Source organism: Rhineura floridana, chromosome 9 (assembly GCF_030035675.1).
Source record: "Rhineura floridana isolate rRhiFlo1 chromosome 9, rRhiFlo1.hap2, whole genome shotgun sequence".
NCBI classification, from domain to species: Eukaryota; Metazoa; Chordata; class Lepidosauria; order Squamata; family Rhineuridae; genus Rhineura; species Rhineura floridana.
This window is the reverse complement of record NC_084488.1, coordinates 835,777-859,519: the sequence shown is the minus strand read 5'-3', so window position 1 is coordinate 859,519 and position 23,743 is coordinate 835,777. Positions and strand designations below refer to the sequence as shown.

General features: G+C 45.0%; 1 protein-coding gene across 2 annotated transcripts in view; it reads left to right on the top strand.

The window, feature by feature from the left end:
* The first annotated feature begins 14,494 nt into the window (after positions 1-14,494).
* The window catches only part of MFSD10 (major facilitator superfamily domain containing 10), a 73,664-nt gene continuing 64,415 nt past the window's right edge, over positions 14,495-23,743 (top strand). The window contains exons 1-2 of one of the 2 annotated variants that reach the window (XM_061583536.1): positions 14,495-14,544; positions 23,078-23,272. In XM_061583536.1, the coding sequence (XP_061439520.1) occupies positions 23,081-23,272 (192 nt within the window). In that variant the 5' untranslated portion in view covers positions 14,495-14,544; positions 23,078-23,080. Of the gene's footprint in view, positions 14,545-20,625; positions 20,932-23,077; positions 23,273-23,743 lie in introns of those variants that run through there. The other variant, XM_061583535.1, reaches the window with a different exon arrangement.

The window sequence follows — 23,743 nt, the reverse complement described above, 5'->3', positions numbered from 1 at the left end:
TAAAAGCAGAGCATCTCAGAGGGATTTGGAATGTGACAGCAGACTGGCTCAGCAGACAACAGGTCTTTCCGGGAGAATGGAAACTTCATCCGACCATTTTCCATCGTCTCCAGCATCGGTTCGGCGTCCTTTCAATCGACCTGTTTGCTTCCAGTCGCAATTGCCAGTTTCCTAGGTACTTTGCTCGATACCTGGACACAACAGCGGAAGCAGTGGATGCTCTGTCCATACCGTGGCCAGACGGTCTTTTGTACGCCTTCCCTCCCATACCGCTATTACCCAAAACTTTGCGAAAGGCGCGGAGCAAGAGGGCACAGTTGGTTCTGATAGCACCATATTGGCCACGCCGACCGTGGTTCTCGGATCTTCTTGCAATGTCAGTGATGGATCCTTGGACACTACCAGTCTGGCCAGATCTTCTATCCCAGGGTCCAGTATGGCATCAGGACCCCACTTGGCTCAATCTAACAGCGTGGCGTTTGAACGGGGACATTTGAAGTCGGCTCGCCTGTCTGACGCTGTTACTGACATTATCTTGGCCTCGAGACGACCATCTACCACCCGCATTTATCAACACACTTGGGTAGCTTTCTCCAAGTGGTGCCAGTCTCACCACTGCGATCCATCCCAGGCCACTATACATCAGGTGCTTCAATATCTCCATAGTGGCTTTATGATGGGACTCAGACCCAACACTCTACGTCGACATACGTCCACTCTGTCGTCCATTCTCTCAGTGTCTTCTCCTGGAGCCCCTATTTCCTCACATCCGTTCATTAAACGCTTCCTCAGAGGCACTGCTTTACGTTCACCGGCCGTAGTTCACTGTTTTCCCTCATGGAGTCTGTCCAAGGTCCTACAAGCTTTACAACGCCCTCCGTTTGAACCCCTTAGGACTGTGCCTTTACGTCTACTGTCCTTCAAGGTCTTGTTCCTGATCGCAATCACTTCTGCCAGACGAGTTTCGGAACTGGGCGCATTGTCTTCGGCCCGCCATCTCTGTGTTTTTCACAAGGACCCTGTTGTGCTGAAAACTGATCCTTCCGTCCCAAGGTCAATTCAGTTTTCCATTGCAATCAGGACATAGTACTACCTTTGTTTTGCCCGAACCCCACTCATCCTCTAGAGAAGGCTTGGCATTCGTTGGATGTTCGGAGGGCTCTCAAGACCTACTTGTCTAGGACCCAGGAGATTCGACGAACGGAGTCTCTGTTTGTATCCTTTCATCCAAGGTCTATGGGGCATAAAGTATCCAATTCTACCTTATCCCGTTGGTTAAGGGCCTGTATTACCTCAGCATATGAGTCCCTTAAGCTGCCAGTTCCAGCTAGTATAACAGCTCATTCTACTAGGTCAGCTGCCACTTCGGCTGCTTTTGCCACTAATGCTCCTGTTGCTGATATTTGCAGGGCTGCTGTTTGGTCTACCCCACACTCGTTTATAAGGCGTTATAAAATAGATTGTTATGCCTCTGCCGATGCCTCTTTTGGCAGACGAGTGTTGCAACAGGTTCTTAATGTCGATTAGCATGTGGGTGGTCCCTCCCTATTATGGGCTGCTTTGGTACATCCCGCAGTGATGGCCGGCATCATATGGAAAATGGACCATTGGTCTCACCTGAAGGGTGATTTTAATATGAGGACGGACATCACGACCCTCCCAGTTGGAGGATGTATAGATATTTTACTAAGATGTTATATATTACTGTTATGCTATTGTATTTAAAGTTACTAGTGAAGTCAAGACTGCTAGTTCTGTTATATCGCTATGTTGAGTCATGTTATTATGCATGTTATTTTCCTGTTGGCAGGCCTGTTGGCCCTGTTCTTGTATTTTTAGACTTTTTTCTATACACTCGCGAATGAACTGGAGAGTGGGAGGAGCTTGACGCTCCTAGTCTTGACTTCAAAAACATTCTTGCCTTCACACAATAGGTGGAGCTAAGACCCGCAGTGATGTCCGTCCTCATATGAAAATCACCCTTCAGGTGAGACCAATGGTCCATTTCCCAACTAGTGGGCCACCAGGTGTTGCTGGACCACAACTCCCATCAGCCTCAGACAGCATTGCCAGTGGTCAGGAAAGATGGGAATTGTGGTCCAACAACATCTGGTGGCCCACTAGTTGGGAAAGGCTGGGTTAGATCCTGAACTGGACCACCTTCTGTAGGCCACTTTTGACAGGTGCATAGGGCCACCTGCCTGTCTATCACCTGATTCATCTTCAAAGGTAGACTCAGGAGTGCACTCTTAAGTACAATCCACATTCTTTCTTTGCAGACCTGGCTTGAATTTAAGCTGCAGCTGCAAAAATTTCTGCTGAAAGTTTCAGTGCTGAATACAAGCCTCACTTTCAGCAGGGATCAGCTCCACTCAGGTGCTCCTGAGTGGAACTAATCCCATTGGAGCTTGTATTTGCCAAATTCAAAATATGCTGAATGCAAACCCCACTTGCAGAGGGACAATTGGAATGCATGCTCTCAATTTATTCCTTTGTATCTGCATATGATGTCATGTTTGGGGCAGGTGCAACTGGCTGGGAGGATGGCTTCATTGACTGGATGTCAAGTTCTGCAGACACTGAAGCCCTGGCCCAATCACTGGAAATTTTATTCAGCCACCTCTGGGTTCTGAGGTTTCCACAGGCATAGCCCACACACTTTCAAGCATATCTTCAGAGTTGGAAACTTGCTTTTAATGAAATCCAGGATTCTCAATAAGCTTGATTATATTTCCCTTGCCGCATGCTGTGCTTTGCAGCATAGGCATAAGGTTGTGTTCAATGCTGGTCCTACTTAGAGTAGACCCATTGATATGACTAACTTGGGGCTGTTAATTTCAGTGGGTCTACTCTGAGTAGGACTTAGTTGGATATAACCCATAACTTTGATTGTGTCATAGTCACCACTCATACGTTTCTGACCTTTTTAAGTATCTATATACTGTGCTCCTTAGTGCAATGGTAAATGGAAATATTAACAAGATGCATGATGCAGAAAAGCATCATAAATATAGGGAAGCTTCCTCAGTTCTGCCTTTGCTGCCATTGAGATGGAAACATCTAAAAGGAGTCTCATTCTTTGTGCATATTTAATACTAATTGGATTAAGAGAATAAAATCAATTATTCTTGCGAACTATTTTGTTCATACTTTTTCATCAGCTTAAGAATAGCTCAAAAAGACTTAACTGGAACATGTGAAAATGGAGTCATTTTTTCTCTGTCAGATTATTTCTACTTATCTTGGAGAGGGACAAGATGTGACAAAATGTTCAATTTTCAGCTATTCATGCTATGCTTTCAGACATATTCAAAGGAAATAGTAGCCAATTGTTCAGAAGGATGGTGAAATGTTAGTGGATAGCAAAGAGAAATAATAATAATATAATAAAAATTTATTTATGAGTCGCCTATCTGGCCGAATTAACGGTCGCTCTAGGCGACGTACACTGACATAATAAAATACAATATAAAACCAAAAACCACATTCAATAATTAAACTAAGCAATATTAAAAGCTAACCCATCCCAAAAGTCCCATAGGCCTGCCTGAACAGCCAGGTCTTCAAGGCCCGGCGGAAACTTATCAGGGAGGGGGCATGACGAAGATCGAAAGGAAGGGAATTCCAGAGGGTGGGGGCCACAATCGAAAATGCCCTCTCTCTGGTCCGCACCAGCCTAGCTGTTTTAACTGGTGGGACCGAGAGAAGGTCTTGTGTGGCTGATCTTGTCGGGCGGCATGATTGGTGATGCTGGAGGCGCTCCTTTAGATAAACTGGGCCGAAACCAAATAGGGCTTTAAAGGTCAACACCAACACCTTGAATTGGGCCCGGTAGACAACTGGTAACCAGTGTAGATCTACTAACACCGGAGTTATATGATCACGGCGACGGCTGTTCTTAATCAAACGTGCCGCCGCATTCTGTATCAGCTGTAATTTCCGGACCGTTTTCAAGGGCAACCCCACGTAGAGTGCATTACAGTAGTCTAAGCAGGAGGAGACCAGAGCATGTATCACCCGTGGGACCAGATGGGCAGGAAGGTAGGGTTGCAGCCTCCGTATCAGTATTCATTATTGGATGAGTTTCAGTTGGTGCAGCTTGAGGAAGTGGACAAGGTGCTTGGAATGGTGCGGGCGACCGCGTCTGCTCTAGATCCTTGTCCATCTTGGCTGGTCAAGGCTAGCAGGACTGGTACCACCGGCTGGGCCAAGGAAGTGATAAATGCCTCCTTGAGTGAGGGAGTAGTCCCTAGTAGCCTCAAGGAGGCAGTAGTGAGACCTCTTTTGAAGAAACCTTCCTTAGACCCAGATAACTTGAACAATTATAGACCGGTGGCAAATATCCCCTTTTTGGGCAAGGTTCTGGAGCGGGTGGTTGCCAATCAGCTCCAGGTGCTCTTGGATGAGACCGATTATCTGGATCCGTTTCAATCCGGTTTTAGGCCTGGTTTTGGCACTGAAACAGCCTTGGTCGCCCTGTACGATGACCTCTGTCGGGAGAGGGACAGAGGGAGTGTGACTCTGTTGATTCTCCTTGATCTCTCAGCGGCGTTTGATACCATCGACCATGGTATCCTTCTGGGGAGACTCGCGGAGTTGGGAGTTGGAGGCACTGCTTGGCAGTGGTTCCGCTCCTACTTGGCGGATCGTCGCCAGAAGGTAGTACTTGGGGAACATTGCTCGACACCTTGGACTCTCCATTGTGGAGTCCCTCAGGGGTGGATTTTGTCCCCCATGCTTTTTAACATCTACATGCAGCCTCTGGGTGCCGTCATCAGGAGTTTTGGAGTGCGTTGACACCAGTACGCTGATGACACGCAGCTCTATTTCTCCTTTTCATCTTCTACAGGTGAGTCTGTGGATGTGCTGAATCATTGCCTGTCCGCGATAATGGACTGGATGAGAGCTAATAAACTGAGACTCAGTCCAGACAAGACTGAGACACTGTTGGTGAGTGCCTTCCCTGCCCACATGGTGGATGTTCACCCTGTTCTAGATGGGGTCACACTCCCCTTGAAGGAACAGGTTCGTAGTCTGGGGGTTCTTTTCGATCCTTCCTTGTCTCTTGAGGCGCAAGTGGCCTCGGTGGCAAGGAATGCGTTCTACCACCTTCAGTTGGTAGCCCAGCTACGCCCCTGTCTGGACAGGGATGACCTCGCCTCAGTTCATGCTCTGGTAACTTCTAGGCTGGATTACTGTAATGCGCTCTACGTAGGGCTGCCCTTGAAGACAGTTCGGAAGCTTCAGCTAGTGCAAAACGCAGCAGCCAGACTGCTGACGAGGACCAGCCGGTCAGCACATATAACACCTGTTCTGGCCCGTTTGCACTGGCTACCTATTTGTTTCCGAGCCAGATTCAAGGTGCTGGTTTTGACCTATAAAGCCTTACACGGTGTGGAACCGCAATATCTTGTGGAACGCCTCTCCCGCTATGAACCTACCTGGTCACTTCGCTCAGCATCTAAGGCCCTCCTCCGGGTACCAACCCATCGAGAAGCCCGGAGGACAGTTACTCGATCTAGGGCCTTTTCTGTAGTGGCCCCCGAACTGTGGAACAGCCTCCCCGAAGAAATACGCCTGGCGCCTACGCTTCTATCTTTTCGGCGCCAGGTTAAGACCTGGCTATGCTCCCAGGCATTTTAAACGTTTATGTTATAATTTAATTTTTTTATTTTTTATTTTTTTCTTTAGTTGCTGCTTGTGTTTATTGTTTGTTGTCTGATTTTATTGTTGATATTTTGTATTTTAACCTTTTTGTACACCGTCCAGAGAGCCACTCGCTATGGGCGGTCTATAAATGAAACAAATAAATAAAATAAATAAAATAATGAAGCTGATACCAAGCCGCCCAGCTCACTGCCGAAACCTGAGCCTCGATGGACAGCTGGGAGTCAAGAATGACCCCAAGGCTGCGGACCTGGTCTTTCAGGGGCAATTTTACCCCATTAAACACCAGGTCCATATCTCCCAACCTTCTCTTGTCCCCCACGAGCAACACCTCAGTCTTGTCGGGGTTCAGTTTCAGCCTATTTCTTCCCATCCATTCACTTACGGAGTCCAGGCACTTGGACATGGTGTCCACAGCCAATTCTGGTGAGGATTTAAACGAGAGAGATAGCTGAGTGTCATCCACATACTGGTGACACTTCAGCCCAAATCTCCTGATGATGGCCCCCAGCGGCTTCACATAGATGTTGAATAGCATGGGGGAGAGGATAGAACCCTGTGGCACTCCACAATTGAGAGGCCAAGGGTCTGAAACCTCATCCCCCAATGCCACCGTTGGTGCCTGTCTGAGAGATAGGAATGGAGCCATCGTAAAACGGTGCCCCCAATTCCTAATCCCTCCAGGCGATCCAAAAGGATACCGTGGTCGACGGTATCGAAAGCTGCTGAGAGATCCAGGAGGACTAGGAAAGTATATTCTCCTCTATCCAACACCCTCCTCATATCATCCACCAGGGCGACCAAGGCTGTTTCAGTTCCATGTCCAGTCCTGAAGCCCGATTGGAATGGATCTAGATAATCTGCTTCATTCAAGTGTGTCTGTAACTGTTTGGCCACCACTCGCTCAACCTTGCCCAAGAATGGTAAATTAGAGACTGGGCGAAAGTTATTTAACTCTTGGGGATCCAAGGAGGGGTTTTTCAAGATGGGCTTTATTACTGCCTCCTTGAGGGCTGATGGCATTGCACCCTCTTCCAAGGATGCATTTACCACTGCCTTGATCCCTTCGCTCAGCCTCTCTTTGCAGCTCATAATGAGCCATGAGGGACAAGGATCCAGCAGACAGGTGGTTGGCTTCACAGTAGAGAGCACCTTGTCCACTTCCTCAGAAAGAAGAGGCTGAAAACGATCCCACCAGACCGGGATGCAACTGGCCGACTCTAGCTCGCTTCCTGTATCCATGGCGTGCGGAATCATGCTCTTCAGGCGCTCAATTTTATCGGCAAAGTGTTTGGCAAATATGTCACAAGAGGCTTTAGAATGCTCCATGGGTTCCTGAGCAACTGGACCGACCAGGCTTCGGACCACTTGAAACGACCTCCTGGGACAACACTCTGCCGATGCAATAGAGGCAGCAAAGAATTTCCTCTTTGTTGCCACCTGGTAGGCGGCTATTGCTGCTCTAACCAGTGTCCGATCGTCTTCAGAGCGAGATTTCCGCCACTGGCGCTCTAGTCATCTTACCTCCTGTCTCAGACTCCACAACCGCGGTGTATACCAGGGTGCTATCTGAGCTCTATTCAGGGGGAGAGGACGTTTCGGAGCCACCCTGTCTACTGCCCTAGTGATCTCCCTATTCCACTCCATCACCAGGGCTTCGACCGGGCGTCCTTCAGCAGGCTCCAAGTCTCCCAGCGCAGTCAGGAATCCTTGAGGATCCATCAGGCGCCTGGGGCGGACCATCCTAATAGGTCCTTGTCCCCTGCGGAGGGTGTGCGGCATTGAGAGGTCCATATTCAGCAGATACTGATCTGACCATGACACGGGGTTAGAAAGAACAGCCCCTGTTTTCAGAGCACTTCCCTCCCCTCCCGAGACAAAGATGAAAGTGTTCATAGTCTTCTCCCAAAGAAGTGTGCAGCCTTGCATAAGTAACATAACTGATGAGGACTCAGGACTGCAGTTCAAAATTGATAAGGAGTTGGTCAGGAAATACGTGGCTTTGTTTAAATTAATTAGGTCTTTAGGTCCAGGTGAACTGCATCTTGGATACCAAAGGAACTTAGATGCACAGGTATAGGTACCTGGATTGGCAGCAGTACATGCAAAAAGGATTTTGTTAGATTATAGTCTATCACAAACTATACATGAATCATGCTAATGTGATTTTTTTTTAGGCTGCATTAATAGAAAGAAAAATGTCTACCTCACAAGAAATAATAGTTCCACTAGCCAGATTTCATTTGCAGTAATGTGTAGAGTTCTGGGTGCCACTATTTCAGAAGACCACAGTGATTATAGTCAGCCATATGAAAAACCAAGTTCTGTGAGTCAAGATTGAAGGAACTGGGTATTGATCATAGAGATTTAACAAAGTGCCTAAAAGGGCTACCATAAAGAAGACAAAGGCTTGTCCTAACGGTTGAACTTGGGAGAAGCATCTTGATGACAAGAGTAGTTGCACCACCCTCAGAAGTTTGGGGGTGGCAGCAGAGGAGAAGGTATTTTCTGTGGCAGCTCCTGGGTTGTGGAATTCCTTCCCCACAGAGACGCATCTGGCATATTTATGTAGTTTTTGTCATATGCTGAAGAGACGCCTCTTTACCCTGACCTTTGTAACATGAAATACAGATTTTAGGACCCATCCTATTCTCTTGATTGTAATCTGTTTGAACTATTTTTTAGTGTTGTATTTTTAAATTGTTGTAGCACCTGAAGAACAGATAAAAACAATAGCAGCAGCAAAATATTGCATGCTGCCATGTCATTCACTGACAGATTAATCTTTTGTTGTAAAAAATTACTTCAGACTGCTGTTTTCCACCATCATTTCAGATGGTTGTATTCTCAAGTTTCTGGGCTTCTGCTGGGAGGAAGGGCGGGATATAAATCAAATAATAAATATGTTTCTTCATAACCCTCTACATATTTTTATAGATTAGTCAAATTCTGAGCCCCCGCTCCTCAGCAAACACGAAGCAGTCTATAATTCCGGTCACCCCTGATCATTGGCCCTGGTGGCTGAGGCTCATGGGAAGTCCAAGAACATCTGAAGTGACACAAGCTCCCCATCCCTGATCTAGGGGAATTCTGTGGGCAGAGATTGGAAGCCAGTAAGAGTGGCAGCTCTGTACCACAGTGAGAGATCTCCTCCTTCCCCTTTAATACATTATTATTATTATTATTATCATTATCATCTTTATTTATACCCCGCCCTTTTTCCAAACTGGAACTCAAGGCGGCTTCCAGATAAAAATAAGTACATATCATTAAGAGCCTATAAAAATGTAAAACATATAAACATATAAAATCAGCATTAAAACAGGATTAAACTATTAAGATGTTAAAACCAATTAATTACACTTAAAATACTGCAACCCAGTTTAGGAGCCTACAAGTAAAACAATAACATACAGCACCCTCTTCAATCGCTACCCTTAAAGCCTTCAGTTCCCAAGGCCTTCCGGAAGAAAAAAGTATTTAGCTGTCGGTGGAAGGACTGCACAGAGGAGGCCATTCTTGCCTCCCTAGGGAGGGAGTTCCAGAGCCTAGGGGCAGCCACCGAAAAGGCCCTATCATGTGTCCCCACCAGTCGCACTTGTGAAGGTGTTGGGATCGTGAGAAGGGTCTCTCCTGAAGATCTCAGGGCCCGGGCAGGTTCATATAGGGAGATACGGTCTGACAAATAGCCTGGACCTAAGCCGTATAGGGCTTTATAGGTCATAACCAGCACTTTGAATTGTGTCCAGAAACAGACTGGCACCCAGTGGAGCTGTTGCAGCAGGGGAGTTGTATGATCGCTGTAACCAGCCCCAGTTAACATTCTGGCTGCAGCTCGTTGCACCAACTGAAGTTTCTGAACAGTCTTCCAAGGTAGCCCCACGTAGAGCGCGTTACAGTAGTCTAAGCGGGATGTACCTAAGGCATGTGTCACCGTAGCCAGATCAGACGACTCCAGGAACGGGCGCAGTTGGCGCACTAGTCTTAACTGCAAAAGCATTCCTGGCTACCGCAGAAACCTGGGCCTCCAGGTTTAAGGCTGAGTCCAGGAGCACACCCAAACTGCAAACCTGCATCTTCAGGGGGAGTGTAACCCCATCCAGCACAGGCTGAACCCCTATTTCCTGATCCGCCTTTCGATTGACTAGGAGCACCTCTGTCTTGTCTGGATTAAGCTTCAGCTTGTTCACCCTCATCCAGTCCACCACCGCTATCAGACACTGGTTTAGAACCGAGACAGTTTCCTTGGAATTAGGTGGAAAGGAGAAGTAGAGTTGGGTGTCATCTGCATACTGATGGCACCGAACCCCAAACCTCCGGAAAACCTCTCCCAGCAGTTTCATGTAGATATTAAATAGCATGGGGGTCAAAACTGAACCCTGAGGGACCCCACAGGCCAATGGCCCAGGAGTCGAACAGGAATCCTCCAGCACCACCTTCTGGGTTCGCCCCTCCAGGAAGGAACGGAGCCATCATAAAACAGTGCCCCCAAGTCCCATCCCGGCAAGGCGACCCAGAAGGATACCATGGTCGATAGTATCGAAAGCCGCTGAGAGTTCCAACAGAACCAACAGGGACACACTCCCCCTGTCCAGTTCTCTGCGTAGGTCATCTACCAAGGCGACCAAAGCCATCTCCGTCCCATAACCTGGTCTGAAACCAGACTGAAATGGATCTAGATACTCCGTTTCATCCAGGAATCCCTGTAGTTGGGAGGCCACCACATGCTCTATTACCTTGCCCAGAAATGGGATATTAGACACTGGCCGATAATTATCCATAATAGAGTCCAGGGAGGGCTTTTTCAGCAAAGGCCTTACAACTGCCTCCTTTAGGCACATTGGAACTCTGCGTTGTTGTAGGGAGGCATTGACCACTTCATTCACCCACTCGGCCAGGCCCCCTCTGGCACTTTTAATAAGCCAGGAAGGACAAGGGTCTAACAGACATGTGGTGGGCCTCACCTCTCCAAGGATCCTGTCCACATCCTCTGGTTGTACAAGTTGAAAAGAATCCATTATTATTGGACAAGCAGGAGCCAAAGTTACATCCATTGAGCCTGTATCAACTATAGCATTGAAGTCGGAACGAATCTGAACGATTTTGTCTGCGAAGTGCCGTGCAAATTCTTGACAGCAGGCTGATGAGTGGTCTATATCACCCTCTCGGGGGCCAGAATATAGGAGACCCCTGACCACTCGAAACAGCTCTGCTGGTCGGCTCCCTGCAGACACAATGGTGGCTGAGAAGAATTTCTTTGCTGCCTGCACTGCCACGGAGTAGACCTTCAGATAGGCTCTAGCCCGTGTTCGGTCAGACTCGCTCTGAGTCTTCCGCCAACGTCGCTCTAGTCTCTGTCTCATTCGTTTCATCACCATCAGCTCCCTGGTAAACCAGGGGGCTGGTTTGGCTCCATTCCGTGAGAGGGGACGCTCAGGAGCGATCATGTCCACTGCCCTGGCCATTTCCCCATTCCAGAGGTCAGCCAGAGCTTCAATAGAATCGCCTGCCGAGGTGACAGGAAAAACCCCAAGAGCTCTCAGGAAACCATCCGGATCCATCAGCCTCCTGGGGCGGACCATCCTAATCGGTCCCCCACCCCTGCAGAGATTTTGAGTCCCAGTGAGTCTAAACCCAACCAGGTAGTGATCTGTCCATGACAACGGAACTAGAGAGAGTTCCTCCACACCAAGATCACCATCATCCCATCCAGCACAGAACACAAGGTCCAGAGTGTGGCCAGCAGCATGAGTGGAACCAGATATTTCTTGGGACAGACCCATGGTTCTCATGGAGGCCTTGATATCTTGAGCCACTCCCGCCAGAGCGGTCTCGGCATGGATGTTGAAGTCCTCCAGTACAACAAACCTAGGTGATTCCAACACCAACCCCGAGACCACCCCGGCCAGCTCAGGAAGGGAGACTGTTGAGCAGCGGGGTGGACGGTACACCAACAGAATCCCTGTTCGGTCCTGGCAGCCCAACTTCAGATACACACACTCGAACCCTGAAGACTGTGGGATAGGGCACCTGGTCAGGGGAATGGTATCACAATAGACCACTGCAACTCCACCTCCCCGCCCCCCAGGTCTTGCCTGCTGCTGTACAGAGAAACCTGGCGGGCAAAGCTGAGAGAGATTACCCCCTCCCCCTATCTTCATCCAACCAGGTCTCTGTAAGACAAGCCAGGTCGGCGTGCTCATCCAGTATCAGATCCTGAATGGCTGTTGTTTTACCATTCACCGACCTGGCATTCATAAGCAGCATTTTCAACCCAGGGGGGTTATCACCCTGGTTATCCAGACTACTTGGGCAGAGAGACAGCTCGGGGGCAACCAGCACCCTGTTGCACACCCATCTCCCCTGATGACATAACTACCTTAGAGCCCTATTGCTCTATTAACACCAATAGGTGGTGGTAGCTAGTGATGTATTTGAGAGTAAAGTGGTGAAGCTGGAAGAGCTGAACTGCCCATGTAATTCAGTTTCCTTAGTGACTTAGGGAACTGTGTTTAGGTAAAGGGAAAGGCTGTCTGAAGAACCCAAAGGCCACTGCACAAGGCATGTTCAGGCCTACTTCCATTCAAGCATACTTATATTGGATAATATATACATTAACATGGTGGGAGGAGTCTGCACAGATATAAAAACATCATCACTCCAGAGTGTTAGCATCCAATGGAGATACATATTTACATTAATACCTGAAGAGGCTTACAGTTTGCCTGCCATCTGGTTTCTTTAGACCCTCCCCCCCATCTCTATGTAACCTTAAGCCATTACTTAAGCTCACAGGTTCCTATTGGGCAGTTTGGGGTGGTTTTAATTACATTTTCTTTTTGTTCATAAACTTATGTACTTATGCACACCATGGGCTACCCCTGAGTATGTAGAAGCCACCACCTTATATTTGAGTGGTCCCACTTTATTTTCGTTCTTGACCTCAACTGAGTTTGCTATGAGAAGGAGTAAGGGAGATCTGCAACAAAGTGCTGCAGTGTATCCTCACCCACTAAGAGTAGTTATCCTGTTCATAGCTTCAGAAAGCCTGGAATAATAGTCTTATAGCGCTGTTCAGGCCTCTGAAGAATAGGTGAATAAAAGAAATGAAGAAGGGATAAAGGAAAGCTTTTTTCTCTCCCCAGCCTTCTCCTGTGTTATGTAATAGCAGTGGTGGCTAAATTGTTTTGGCCTATGGACTGGTTTGCTGATCAGCAAACCCACCAAGGGCCAAGCTCCAGTGGTGGTTGTGCCCACCCTAAGCATTTCACATATAGACCACAACATACATACCATACAGGCACAGTCAACCAGGTTTCATAGCTCTTATTCTCTCACACAAAGACATGATAGGTGGAGGACTTGTGAAAATACCATTCTACAAAGATTTGTTTTACTGGAACTGATTCCTAAGGCACCCCATTTTCATCTCCCTGCTTCTCCTTGGTTTTCCTCCCCCCACTCTCCCAGATTGCTCCCTTTTCTCACCTAACCTCTCAGTCACTCCATATGGCCCCAGAAGTAGCCAACTTATATATGGGTCACTTTGAACAAGAGATCATCTCCCCCCACAACCCTTTTTCGGTTCATGTGGTATGTTGGCTACAATATATAGATGATGTGTTTCTTATTTGGAGGGGTGGAACAGAACGTCTTATAACATTCTTCACATGGGTAAATAACAGGAATAGCCACATACAATTTGATTCACACCACAGTGTTAACAGCGTCAACTTTTTGGATCTCCAAGTCACAAAAATGGGGGAGCAGCTGCAGACTTCACTCCACAGGTAGGAACACATACTTAAGAAATGACAGTTCACACCCTACGGTATTAAGACAAAACCTTCCCTATAGTCAGTTTCTACGTGTAAAACGGAACTGTAGTTTGTATGAAGATTTTGTACATCACTCTTGGTCCCTTAAACACAACTAATCAATAGGGGCTATCCACAACACATCATAGAGCATAGCTATAAGAGAGCTTTACATCAAGACCGTCCAGATCTTTTACATTCGAAAACAAGATCCAGTCCTGAACGTCTACATTGTCACCTGACGTTTAACAACATTACCAACAAGTTACAAAATAGTATCAAGAAGTACTGGTATCTGTTACAACACATTCCAGGCTGCCTCGAGAAACCTATGGTTTCTTTTAACAGGACCAGGAACATCAAAGATATATTGATTAGGAGCACTTTTATGGAAACCGTATATCAACCCAGGGTGCAGAGGGGTTTATCCACACTCACAGGGCACTACCCGTGTGGCCATTGTGTTTACTGTAGATATACCCTGAAAACAGTACACTTTGTCAATCCTCATGATCAACAGCAGTACACCCTATCACAGTTTTCCACGTGTAACACGTCCAATCTGATTTACATTGTACGGTGCAGTTGCCCCAAACTGTATATAGGCCAAACCAGCAGACCCCTAAAGGTACGGATTGGAGAGGATCTAAGTAGTATCAGATGCAAAAGATCAGGTGCACCTTTAGTGGATCATTTTATTAATGGTGGACATACTCTTATAAATTTCATATTTTGAGTCTTAGAAAAGATATATGCAAATAACATGTGCATACTCTTGAGAAAGGAACTGTCATGAATTCTGAAGTTAAACACTCTCTTTCCCCACAGGCTGAATGAAGATTTAGATTTTCTTCCCCTTCTATAAGGTGTGATATTTTCACATGATCCCTTACAGACAGTTGCAGCAAATTTCCTAATCAACATTCCTCCCGGTACAAGTGATTGTAATTATCTTGGCGTTTTCTACTTAAACCTTTACCAGATTTATTTGATGATATTGAGACACTGCTCCGGATTGATTTTGTATGAAACACTGAATAACCAAGATATCTTATTTGTGGTACGTGAGTGTAAAGATGTTTTTTTAAAAAAATTAACATGGTGAAACAGAATGCTGTAAGTAGTAATTTCATCTTTAAAGTTGAGTAATTAGGTTTTATATTTGTGTATTATAGCCCCTGATGAAGGCTGGAACTCATCCAACCGAAACGTGTTGGGCATATATTTTATAACGTTCTCAATAAACAAGATTATTGATCATCATTCACCCACATTGGTCTTTTGTCATCCTGGGGTTCCCCCCCCCTTTTTCTTTCTTTCTGCCGATTTGGATGCCTTCCACTCCCCTCTCCTCTTTTTTCAGCATTTCATTTACCCAGACCAAGAGACAACGTTGAAGTTGGTTACTAGTCCCTAGTTACTTATTTGCTTGAAAGTTCAAAATGCTATAAAAAAATGAAAGCTACAGCAACTCCAAAGCTAGCATGTCCCTGAACCCCACAATACATGTTGGGATACCCTATATCATATATCTCCGTGATGGGGGACTTTCCCTTTCAAGAACAATACATTTATTGAATCAAAATGATCAGGCTTCTGAAATGCTCACAAATGCATAATGATGTCATAAAATCATAACAAAACAAGTAACTTAAGTCATAAAACAATTATTTCAAAGAAAATGAAGCAGAAGAAATTGGGGAGGAGAGCAGGTGGGAGGCTATGAAAGCAGTGATAAGGGGGATATGTATACAAGAGTGAAGTTTTTTAAAAAATGTAGAAATCAACAGTAGGGCCAGCTGGAAAAGGAATTATAAACTTAACTGAACTGTATAAAAGGTCAGGCTCACAACAAGTAAGACGACAGATGGAGTGCAAAAGACAGAGATGAACGTGGCAGATATAGATAATGCAATGATCAATATGTTGTACTGTAAGCAAAAATATGAATATGATGGAAAAGGATCCAGATTACTAGCAAGCAGGGTCAAAGAAGGACCAAAAATATGATCAGAGCATTAGAAATGGGAACTTGGAACCAATTAATCACAGATGATAAACTAATTGGAGAGGAATTAGCTAAGTTTTATGAAAATCTGTACAACTAAGGGAATACCAGTTGGGGACTCCCATGGTTACACTATCTGTCTCAGAGAGAGAAAGTCTTGATGCGCCATTTTCAGAAGTTGTTAAAGCAACAAGGTGCTCAAAGTAAATCACCTGGCCCTGATGGGTTCACAGGAAATTTTTTATAAACTATATAAAGATACATCGACCCCACCACACCTTACAAGGCTATTTAATACAATTCTGACAGGCACTTGTATGCCCCCTACATGGACTACTTCACATACAATCTTGTTATTGAAACCAGGCAAGACACCAACCTCCCCATACTCATAGGCCAATAACACATATGGATTATAAAACCTTTGCATCTGTCATGGCAAATCATTTGAAACTGGTCATCTCCAAATTAGTTCATCCAGACCAATATGGATTTATTCTGGGTAGATACATAGCAGATCTAGTGAAACATTTGTTTAGTATAATGAAATTGAGTAAAATAAATTATTCCCTATTGGCTTTAGATGTTTACAAGGCCTTTCATAGCATAAACTGGAACTGTTTTATTAAAATCATTAAAGACTTTTAAATTTGGCTCTACATTTATCAATGTTATGGAAAACATATATACACAACAACTACAATAAAATTTAATGGAACCAAATCAAGGCAGATACGAGTTAAAGCAGGTACTAAACAAGGGTACCCTTTATCCCCTTCATTTTTTACCCTAGTGAAGGAATTTTTAGCCAACAGGCTTAGAACTAATAGGGAGATCCATGGAGTTCAGATCGAGAAGGAAGAGCACTTAATAAGCTTATATGGGACCACAATACCTGATGGAATGCCTCTCCCAATACAAACCCACCCTATACACTACATTCAAGATCAAAGGCCCTCCTCCGGGTGCCTCCTCCAAGGGAAGCTCGGAGGGTGGCAACAAGGGAGAGGGCCTTCTCAGTGGTGGCCCCAAAATTATGGAATGATCCTCCTGACGAGGTATTGTGGTCCCAAGCCATGTAAGGCTTTATAGGTTAAAACCAGCACCTTGAATCGGGCTCGGAAACATACAGGCAGCCAATGCAAGAGGGCCAGAATCGGTTTTATATGTTCAAACTGTCTGGTCCCTGTTACCAATCTGGCCGCTGCATTTTGCACAACCTGCAGTTTCCGAACCGTCTTCAAAGGCAACCCCACGTAGAGCGCATTGCAGTAATCTAACTTGGTGGTTGCCAGAGTATGGACAACTGAAGCCAGGTTATCTCTGTCTAGATCGGAGTTGGTAGAAGGCACTCCATGCCACCAAGGTTTCTCGAGCCTCAAGTGACAGAGATAGTTCTAGGAGAACCCCCACGCTACGAACCTGCTCTTTCAGGGAGAGTGCGACCTCATCTAGCATAGGTTGGACATCCACCATCCGGTCAGATGAACGACACAAAGATTAATAGATGACAAAGTGTTAGTTAAAAATGATGTTTTCATATTAAAGGATTTTTATGTGAATAACAACCCCATACCTTGAGATACCTGGCACAGGAAGTTGAGGGATAAGGGCATTTCCTGGTTGGCATGTTATCAAATCAGTGCATTTATAAGGAAAATTACATTATAACTCAGGGAACAAAAGAACTAACTCAAGGAGAAAGATTAATACTGAATGCAGGCAACACTGAAAAAGATCTAGTCTCCTCTTTATATAAGTTTTTATTGAGAAAGGATATGGGCGATAATCAAACACTTAAAGAAATAAGGGAAACCGAATTGCATTGCAAAATTGAAAATGAGATCTGGACGGGAATGTGGTTAAAATTTCCATTTAAATCAGTGGCCTTTAAATCAGGGAAACGGCTTTAAAAATTGTTCAAAAATGGTACATGACTCCAGTACATTTAGCACAAATTACTAAGTAAGGGGACCCCTCTTGCTTGCATGAATGTGGGGAACGTGGCTTGTTTATGCATATGTGGTGGGAATGTGATAAAGTAGCCAAGTTTTGGTCTCTCATACATACACAAATTTGAAAAATAACTGGACAAAAAATAATTGTTACAGCACAACTGGCTTTATTAAACCTTTTTACAGAGGAAAATCGGAATTTATATTATAACAAATTGATTGGCTTCTTGTTGGTGGCTGCCAGAAAAGTGATCGCACAAGTCTGGAAAACTCTGGAAGATCTCACGTTGGACAGATGGAGTTGAAAGGTGTGGGAAATTAGCAAAAGGAAAGAAGATAAACAAAGAGGCTTTCGAAGAGGACTGGTGGCCCTTCATACTCTTCTCTCCAAAGGATGAGAGAACAAGTCAAGTACCAACTCCCTTTAAAAGACTATGGCTACCTTAATGCACTCTTTGGACTCTATAACTATTTCTCAATGGAAAATAAAAGATGTATGGTAGGGTTGGAAGAGGGGAGATTTATGTAGGGGGGAATGGAGTTAAGGTAGTATCATTTAGATTGTTAATGAAATATATATGTTTTTCAAAAATCATAAAAAATAAGTAACTGAGGGAGCACACCCCAAAATCTGCTGTGGGCCTGGACACATCATATACCCCAGGAAAGTGTAGGGTGTCCTCTCTGAGATTCCAGTGCTTCCTACCTGGCCCAGAGTTTATGCTAGGCACAGGGCACAGAGAAGGCTAAGGCTATCTATGCACAACCAAAATAGGCAGGAAAAAATTAGTAACTGAGGGTGCCCACCCCAAAATCTGCACTGGGCCAGGACACATCATACACCCCAGGAAAGGGAAGGGTGTCCTCAATGAGATGTCAGTGATTCTTGCCTGGCCCAGAGCTTCTTCTGGGCACAGATCAGGGCTACTATGCACAACCAAAATAGACAAAAACATGCAAAAGAAAAAAAATGAGTAACTGGGGGTGCCCATCCAAAAGCCTGCTCTGGGACAGGAGAATTCATATACCCCAGGAAAGGGGAGGGTGTCCCCTACAAGATCCCAATGCTTCCCACCTGGCCCAGAGCTACTGCTGGGCACAGAGCATGTATAAGTGCATCTATACACAACCAAAAGAGACAAAACATGTAGGAAAACAATAAGTAACTGAGGGTGCCCACCCCAAAATCTGCTCTGGGCCAGGACAAATCATGTCCTCCAGGAAAGGGGAGGGTATCCTCTATAAGATGCCAGTGCAGTCCAGAGGTACTGCTGGGTGCAGAGCACAGATAAAGACATCTATACACAACCAAAAGAGACAAAAACATTCAGGAAAAAAAATAAGTAACTGGGTGTGCCAACCACAAAATCTGCTCTGAGCCACAACAAATCATACACCCCAGGAAACAGGAGGCTGTCCCCTATAAGATGCCAGAGATTCCCACCTGGTGAACAACTTCTGGTGGGTTCAGGGCATGGAGAAGAGCATTTACACACAACCATACTACTCAAACGGGTACAACGAATACAACAAAATAAGTAACGGTGGGTGCCCACTCCAAAATCTTCTTTGGACCAGGACAATAATACTCATGAGAAAAGCGAACAATCTCCTCTATGAGACGCCAACTGCATCAAGTCTGACTGAGAGCATCTTGTGGGTAGAATGCACACATAGGGGCATCATCTACACCACCAAAATAAAGAAAGTGAGTGGAGAAAAAATAAGTAACTGGGGGTGCCCCCTTCAAATTAGCTTTGGGATGGGACAAATCATACACCTGAGCAAAGCAGAGAGTCTCCTCTATGAGAAGGCACCGCATCCCACCTGACCAAAAGCTTTCTGTGGGTACTGAGCACAGCTAAGTGCATCTATGCTCAATTGGAATAGCCAAAGTGAGCAGAAAAAACAGGGAAGACCAATACAAAAATATTAAACATTCAAAAATTTCACCAGATATCATACACTTCCTCTTTCAACAACCATTTTAAGGAGCACAAAAAGCTCTGTCTGACCTGGGTTGGAACCAATGCCATATTGTAGAGGACCCTTTCCGATACACATAAGTGTATGATTTGTAGAACTCCAAATGAAGTTTTTGGGTGGGCACCCCCATATTCTTTGGATATTTTTGTTGTGTACAGTTGCCCATATCTGTTCCTTGTGCCCACAAGAAACTCTGGATCAGATAGGAGGGGCTGGCAAGTTGTAGAGAACACTCTTGGCTTAGGTATGCTTTGTCCTGGCAAAAAGTAGATTTTGTGGTTGGCACTCCCAGTTACTTATATTTTTTCTGCATGTTATTGTCTATTTTGGTTGTACATCAATGCACTTATCCATGCCCAGTGCCCAGCAGAAGCTCTGGGCCAGATGGGAAGCACTGGCATCACATAGGGGACATGCTCCACTTTCCTGGGTTGAATAATTTGTCTTGGTCCACAGCAGATTTTGGGTTGTACATCCTCAGTTACTTATTCTGCACGTTTCCCCTATTTTGGTTGTGCATACATGCCCTTATCTTTGCCGTCCACCCAGCAGAAACTCTGGGCCAGGTAGAAAGCACTGGCATCTCAAAGAGGACACCCTCACCTTTCCTGGGGTTTATTTGTCCTGGCCCAGATCTGATTTTGGGGTGCTTATTTTTTTTCTGCATACAATTTTGGTTGTGCATAGATGCTGTTATCTGTGCCCTGCACCACGCAGAAACTCTGGGCCAAGTGGGATGAAATGGCAGCTGGCACAGGACACCCTACCCTTTCTTGGGGTGTATGATTTGTTGTAACCCAGAGCAGAGTTTGCTGTGTGCACCCTCAGTTACTTTTTATGATTTTATGACATCATTATGCATTTATGAGCATTTCAGAAGCCTAGTAATTTTGATTCAATAAATTTATTATTTTTCCTATACAGGGAGAGCCCCCCAATCATGGAGCTATATGGTATGGTGTACCCCAACAAGTATTGTGGGGTTCTGGGACATGTTAACGTTGCTTTGGAACTGCTGTAGTTGTGAACTTTTCTTTTTTAGTGTTTTGAAGTTTCAAGCAAACTTGGAACTGGGAATTGGTAACCAACTTCAGCGTGGTGACTAGGAGTGCGGCAGCAGAGGCGGGTCACTGTCGCTCTTTTCTCTTAAAGCAACGAGGGAGGGTTGCGTTAAGCAACAGTAGGGCTGCTGCTGCCGCCCAAGCGAAGGACTGTGGGATGCTGGGCGGACGGATATCCTGCTGGTTGCCTTTTTATCTACGGCCGTCTTGAAAGGTTTCGTGTGGCCTTGAACAAAACCAGGGAGAGGCCCGAGCCCGGAAGAGGAAGCTACAGAAGCATTGCAGCAGGGGCGTGAGGGAGGCCCCCGTCTGCCCAGTTGCGCTGCTTGAGTCTCGCCGCCCGACCCGCCGTTTTCGTATCGGGCAGAAGCAGCGCTGAAGGACTGACGTGCGGAGGCTGCGTGTCTTCCCCTGACTCTCTGTACTCCTCGTAGCAGGTGGGCTTGCAGGCGTCCGGAAGGGCTCTGTGATGGGCGTCGCCAGCGTATCATTCGAGTGCTCTCCTTCCTCATCGGAAAAGCTCCTCTTTCTGCTTTTGCTCTTCTCTTTGGGTTGTCCTCCTTTCCTCTGGATAGAGTTTGGGAAACGGGGCTCTGAGGGTTTCTGGGGAATAAGTCGCGTGTAGGAAGCAAATGTTTGGTTTTGCGTCTTCGTACTGAAGGAGGAGACGGAGCTGAAGCCAGAATGATAGTGGGGGCAAGACTCCCTTTGCCCGCCCTGCTCTCGGTCCGTTGAAGGCACAGGGATTGCGATCCTCCTCGGTTCGCGCTGACAACAAGGGGACGTCAAGGGAGCAGCACGGTGTAGGGATCCTTAAGTTTCGCCTGAAAAAGGGGTGGGTGAGTCGGTGGAGAGTTGCGTTCCGGAGAAGAGTAGAAACCTTGCCTTCACCCTGCATTTGGAAGCAGCATTGCCATGCGTGGATGATGCTCACCTCTTTTGTGAATTTCCCATTCGTCCAACATCTGATGATTAATGTATTGGATATTTATATAGTCCTGCCAAATAAAGACTACTAGGACAGTGAGATATTTATTTTCAAAACTAATAACCTCCCTTACAATATAAAGATTTCATATTATCACAGTATCAAGGGGGGAAATGAGAAAGAACATTAACCTAAACCCCTCCTCATCCAAGCATACTGAACAATCTCATAACTTTTTTTTTTATTGTTGAGGGCTTACTTAACAGGCTGCCACCAACATATCCTTGTTTGCTGTCAGGTAGGGCAGTCTCAATATTTTCTCTGGCCTATTGTGTAAAGCTAACTTTCCATAACATACTTTATTTGTGTACCTTCCAGGCCTGGACTGCTCCTTCTTTCATTCCATCCCTGCTGCTCCTCCCTCCACCCTTCTGCCTTCTGGATAGGGATTGTATTAGCTGTATACAGTTACAACATGTATAGCACCAGCACCCTTGTTCTGTCTGAGCAGTGTGCATGAGAAACCACAGTAACCCAGTGAAGGTGATGGAAAGATCAATGGCTTCCAAATCCGGTTGCTGTTTTCTCCATATGAGTGATATACTGTATATACATATGAGTCTCACATAGGCAATGGTTAATTTTATTGAAGAAGAGGTATGGCATAGCTGTGGTTACCAACACAATCCTATTCATTTGACCCAGAATTACCATGTTGATTTAAGTGGGTAGGTATAGAATTGGGAGTCCTGAACTGCATCCTCTTCCCTTGCTGTTTCATCCATGTTAAATTTTAGATTGTAAGCTCCTCAGGGCAGGGGCCTGTCTTCTTGACAGGCACGTAAGGGTGGGATATAACTGCTGTGTTACTGTTTTGTTAAGTTGTTATTATTTATTTATTATTTATTTATTTTATATACCGCTTTATTGTAATGGCACAAAATGTATTAGTTGTTATTGAATAAATGTGTTATCATAAGTCATCATTGTTATCATGTTGATGATGATATCACAATTGACCTCCTTAGTACTTCCCTCTCAAATCTAAGTGTTACCAGCTGCCACTGACTTTTGCTACAAAACCTCCTTTCTGAGGAGGGTATTGGTTTCAGTCCCCACACTAGAATGCAATGGTCTCTGAAAAGACAGAGTGTGGCATTCCTAATCTAAAACACTCAAACACTTAAAAGAGTACAGGTTGCATATTTTAACTCTTATTAAAATATAGAAGAGAGCTCACTGTTCTTTCCACCACAATTACAAATCATCTGTATACAACATTAAATCTTGTTTTTGATTGATTGCTTAAAGCTGTGAAAAATACTTCAATAAAAGCTATCATAATTGAAGAAGACCAGATTAATGAAAGACTGGGTAACTGATCTTCATGTGTGATTATAATTTAATAATTTATCACTCCAGCCCATCAATTCAATGAAATGGAGCATTTGCGTTTTAGGCACTGATATTTTTGAAATTGTTGTACTAAATAGATTTAATTTTAATGTTGGTATTTTATATTGTATTTTTGTGTTTTATTGTAAGCAACTTTGTAAAACTAATATAAATACTTAATTGCAGTAATATTTTTATCAAGGAAGAATAAGTTAGCAAGTGTATCCAATTCCTCTTCCCTCCCTCCTTTTGTATTTCAGAACATGATCACTGAGACACTGTCATTGAAAGAAAGTCAGAAAAGTATGAGGCCTCTCAAGGAGTCACTGGGAACTGAAGAGGGCTCTACCTGTTTGATCACAATTGTCTTTATTGCACTCCTCATAGACTTGTTGGGTTTCACCCTCATTCTGCCACTCCTTCCTTCAATACTTGACCATTACAGCAAGAATAATGTAAGTAATACCTAAGTCATAAAAAAACCACTCTCGCCCCATGTGCAAAACTTAATGGAATGCATCTTGTATTTTATCATGTGTGTGCAGATGCCAAAACCAGAGGATGCCACACTATAACCTTTGGGCAATTTGAAATATTTGGTTCCAGTTTTTCCGTAACTGAGAGTGTCAACAATGTCCATGTTACTGCTTAAAAAAATACCCAACTGTTCAGGCAACAGTAAATGGTTAGAACTCATAGTTAAAAAAAACCTTAGCATATCAAGCAAATAAGCAACTTTATTTTAATTTGTGCATTTTAAAGTACAGTTGTGACTATATATTATAGTGACTCTGCTGCCTGATAATGATGAGCACTCCAGCTCTTAAATAGTTAAGAAATTTCCCCATCCTCCTCAACTATGCAGTTCCCAAAAAAGAAGGTAAGCAAGCAGTGCCCAGCCTTAAATTTTTGGCTCATCAAATTAT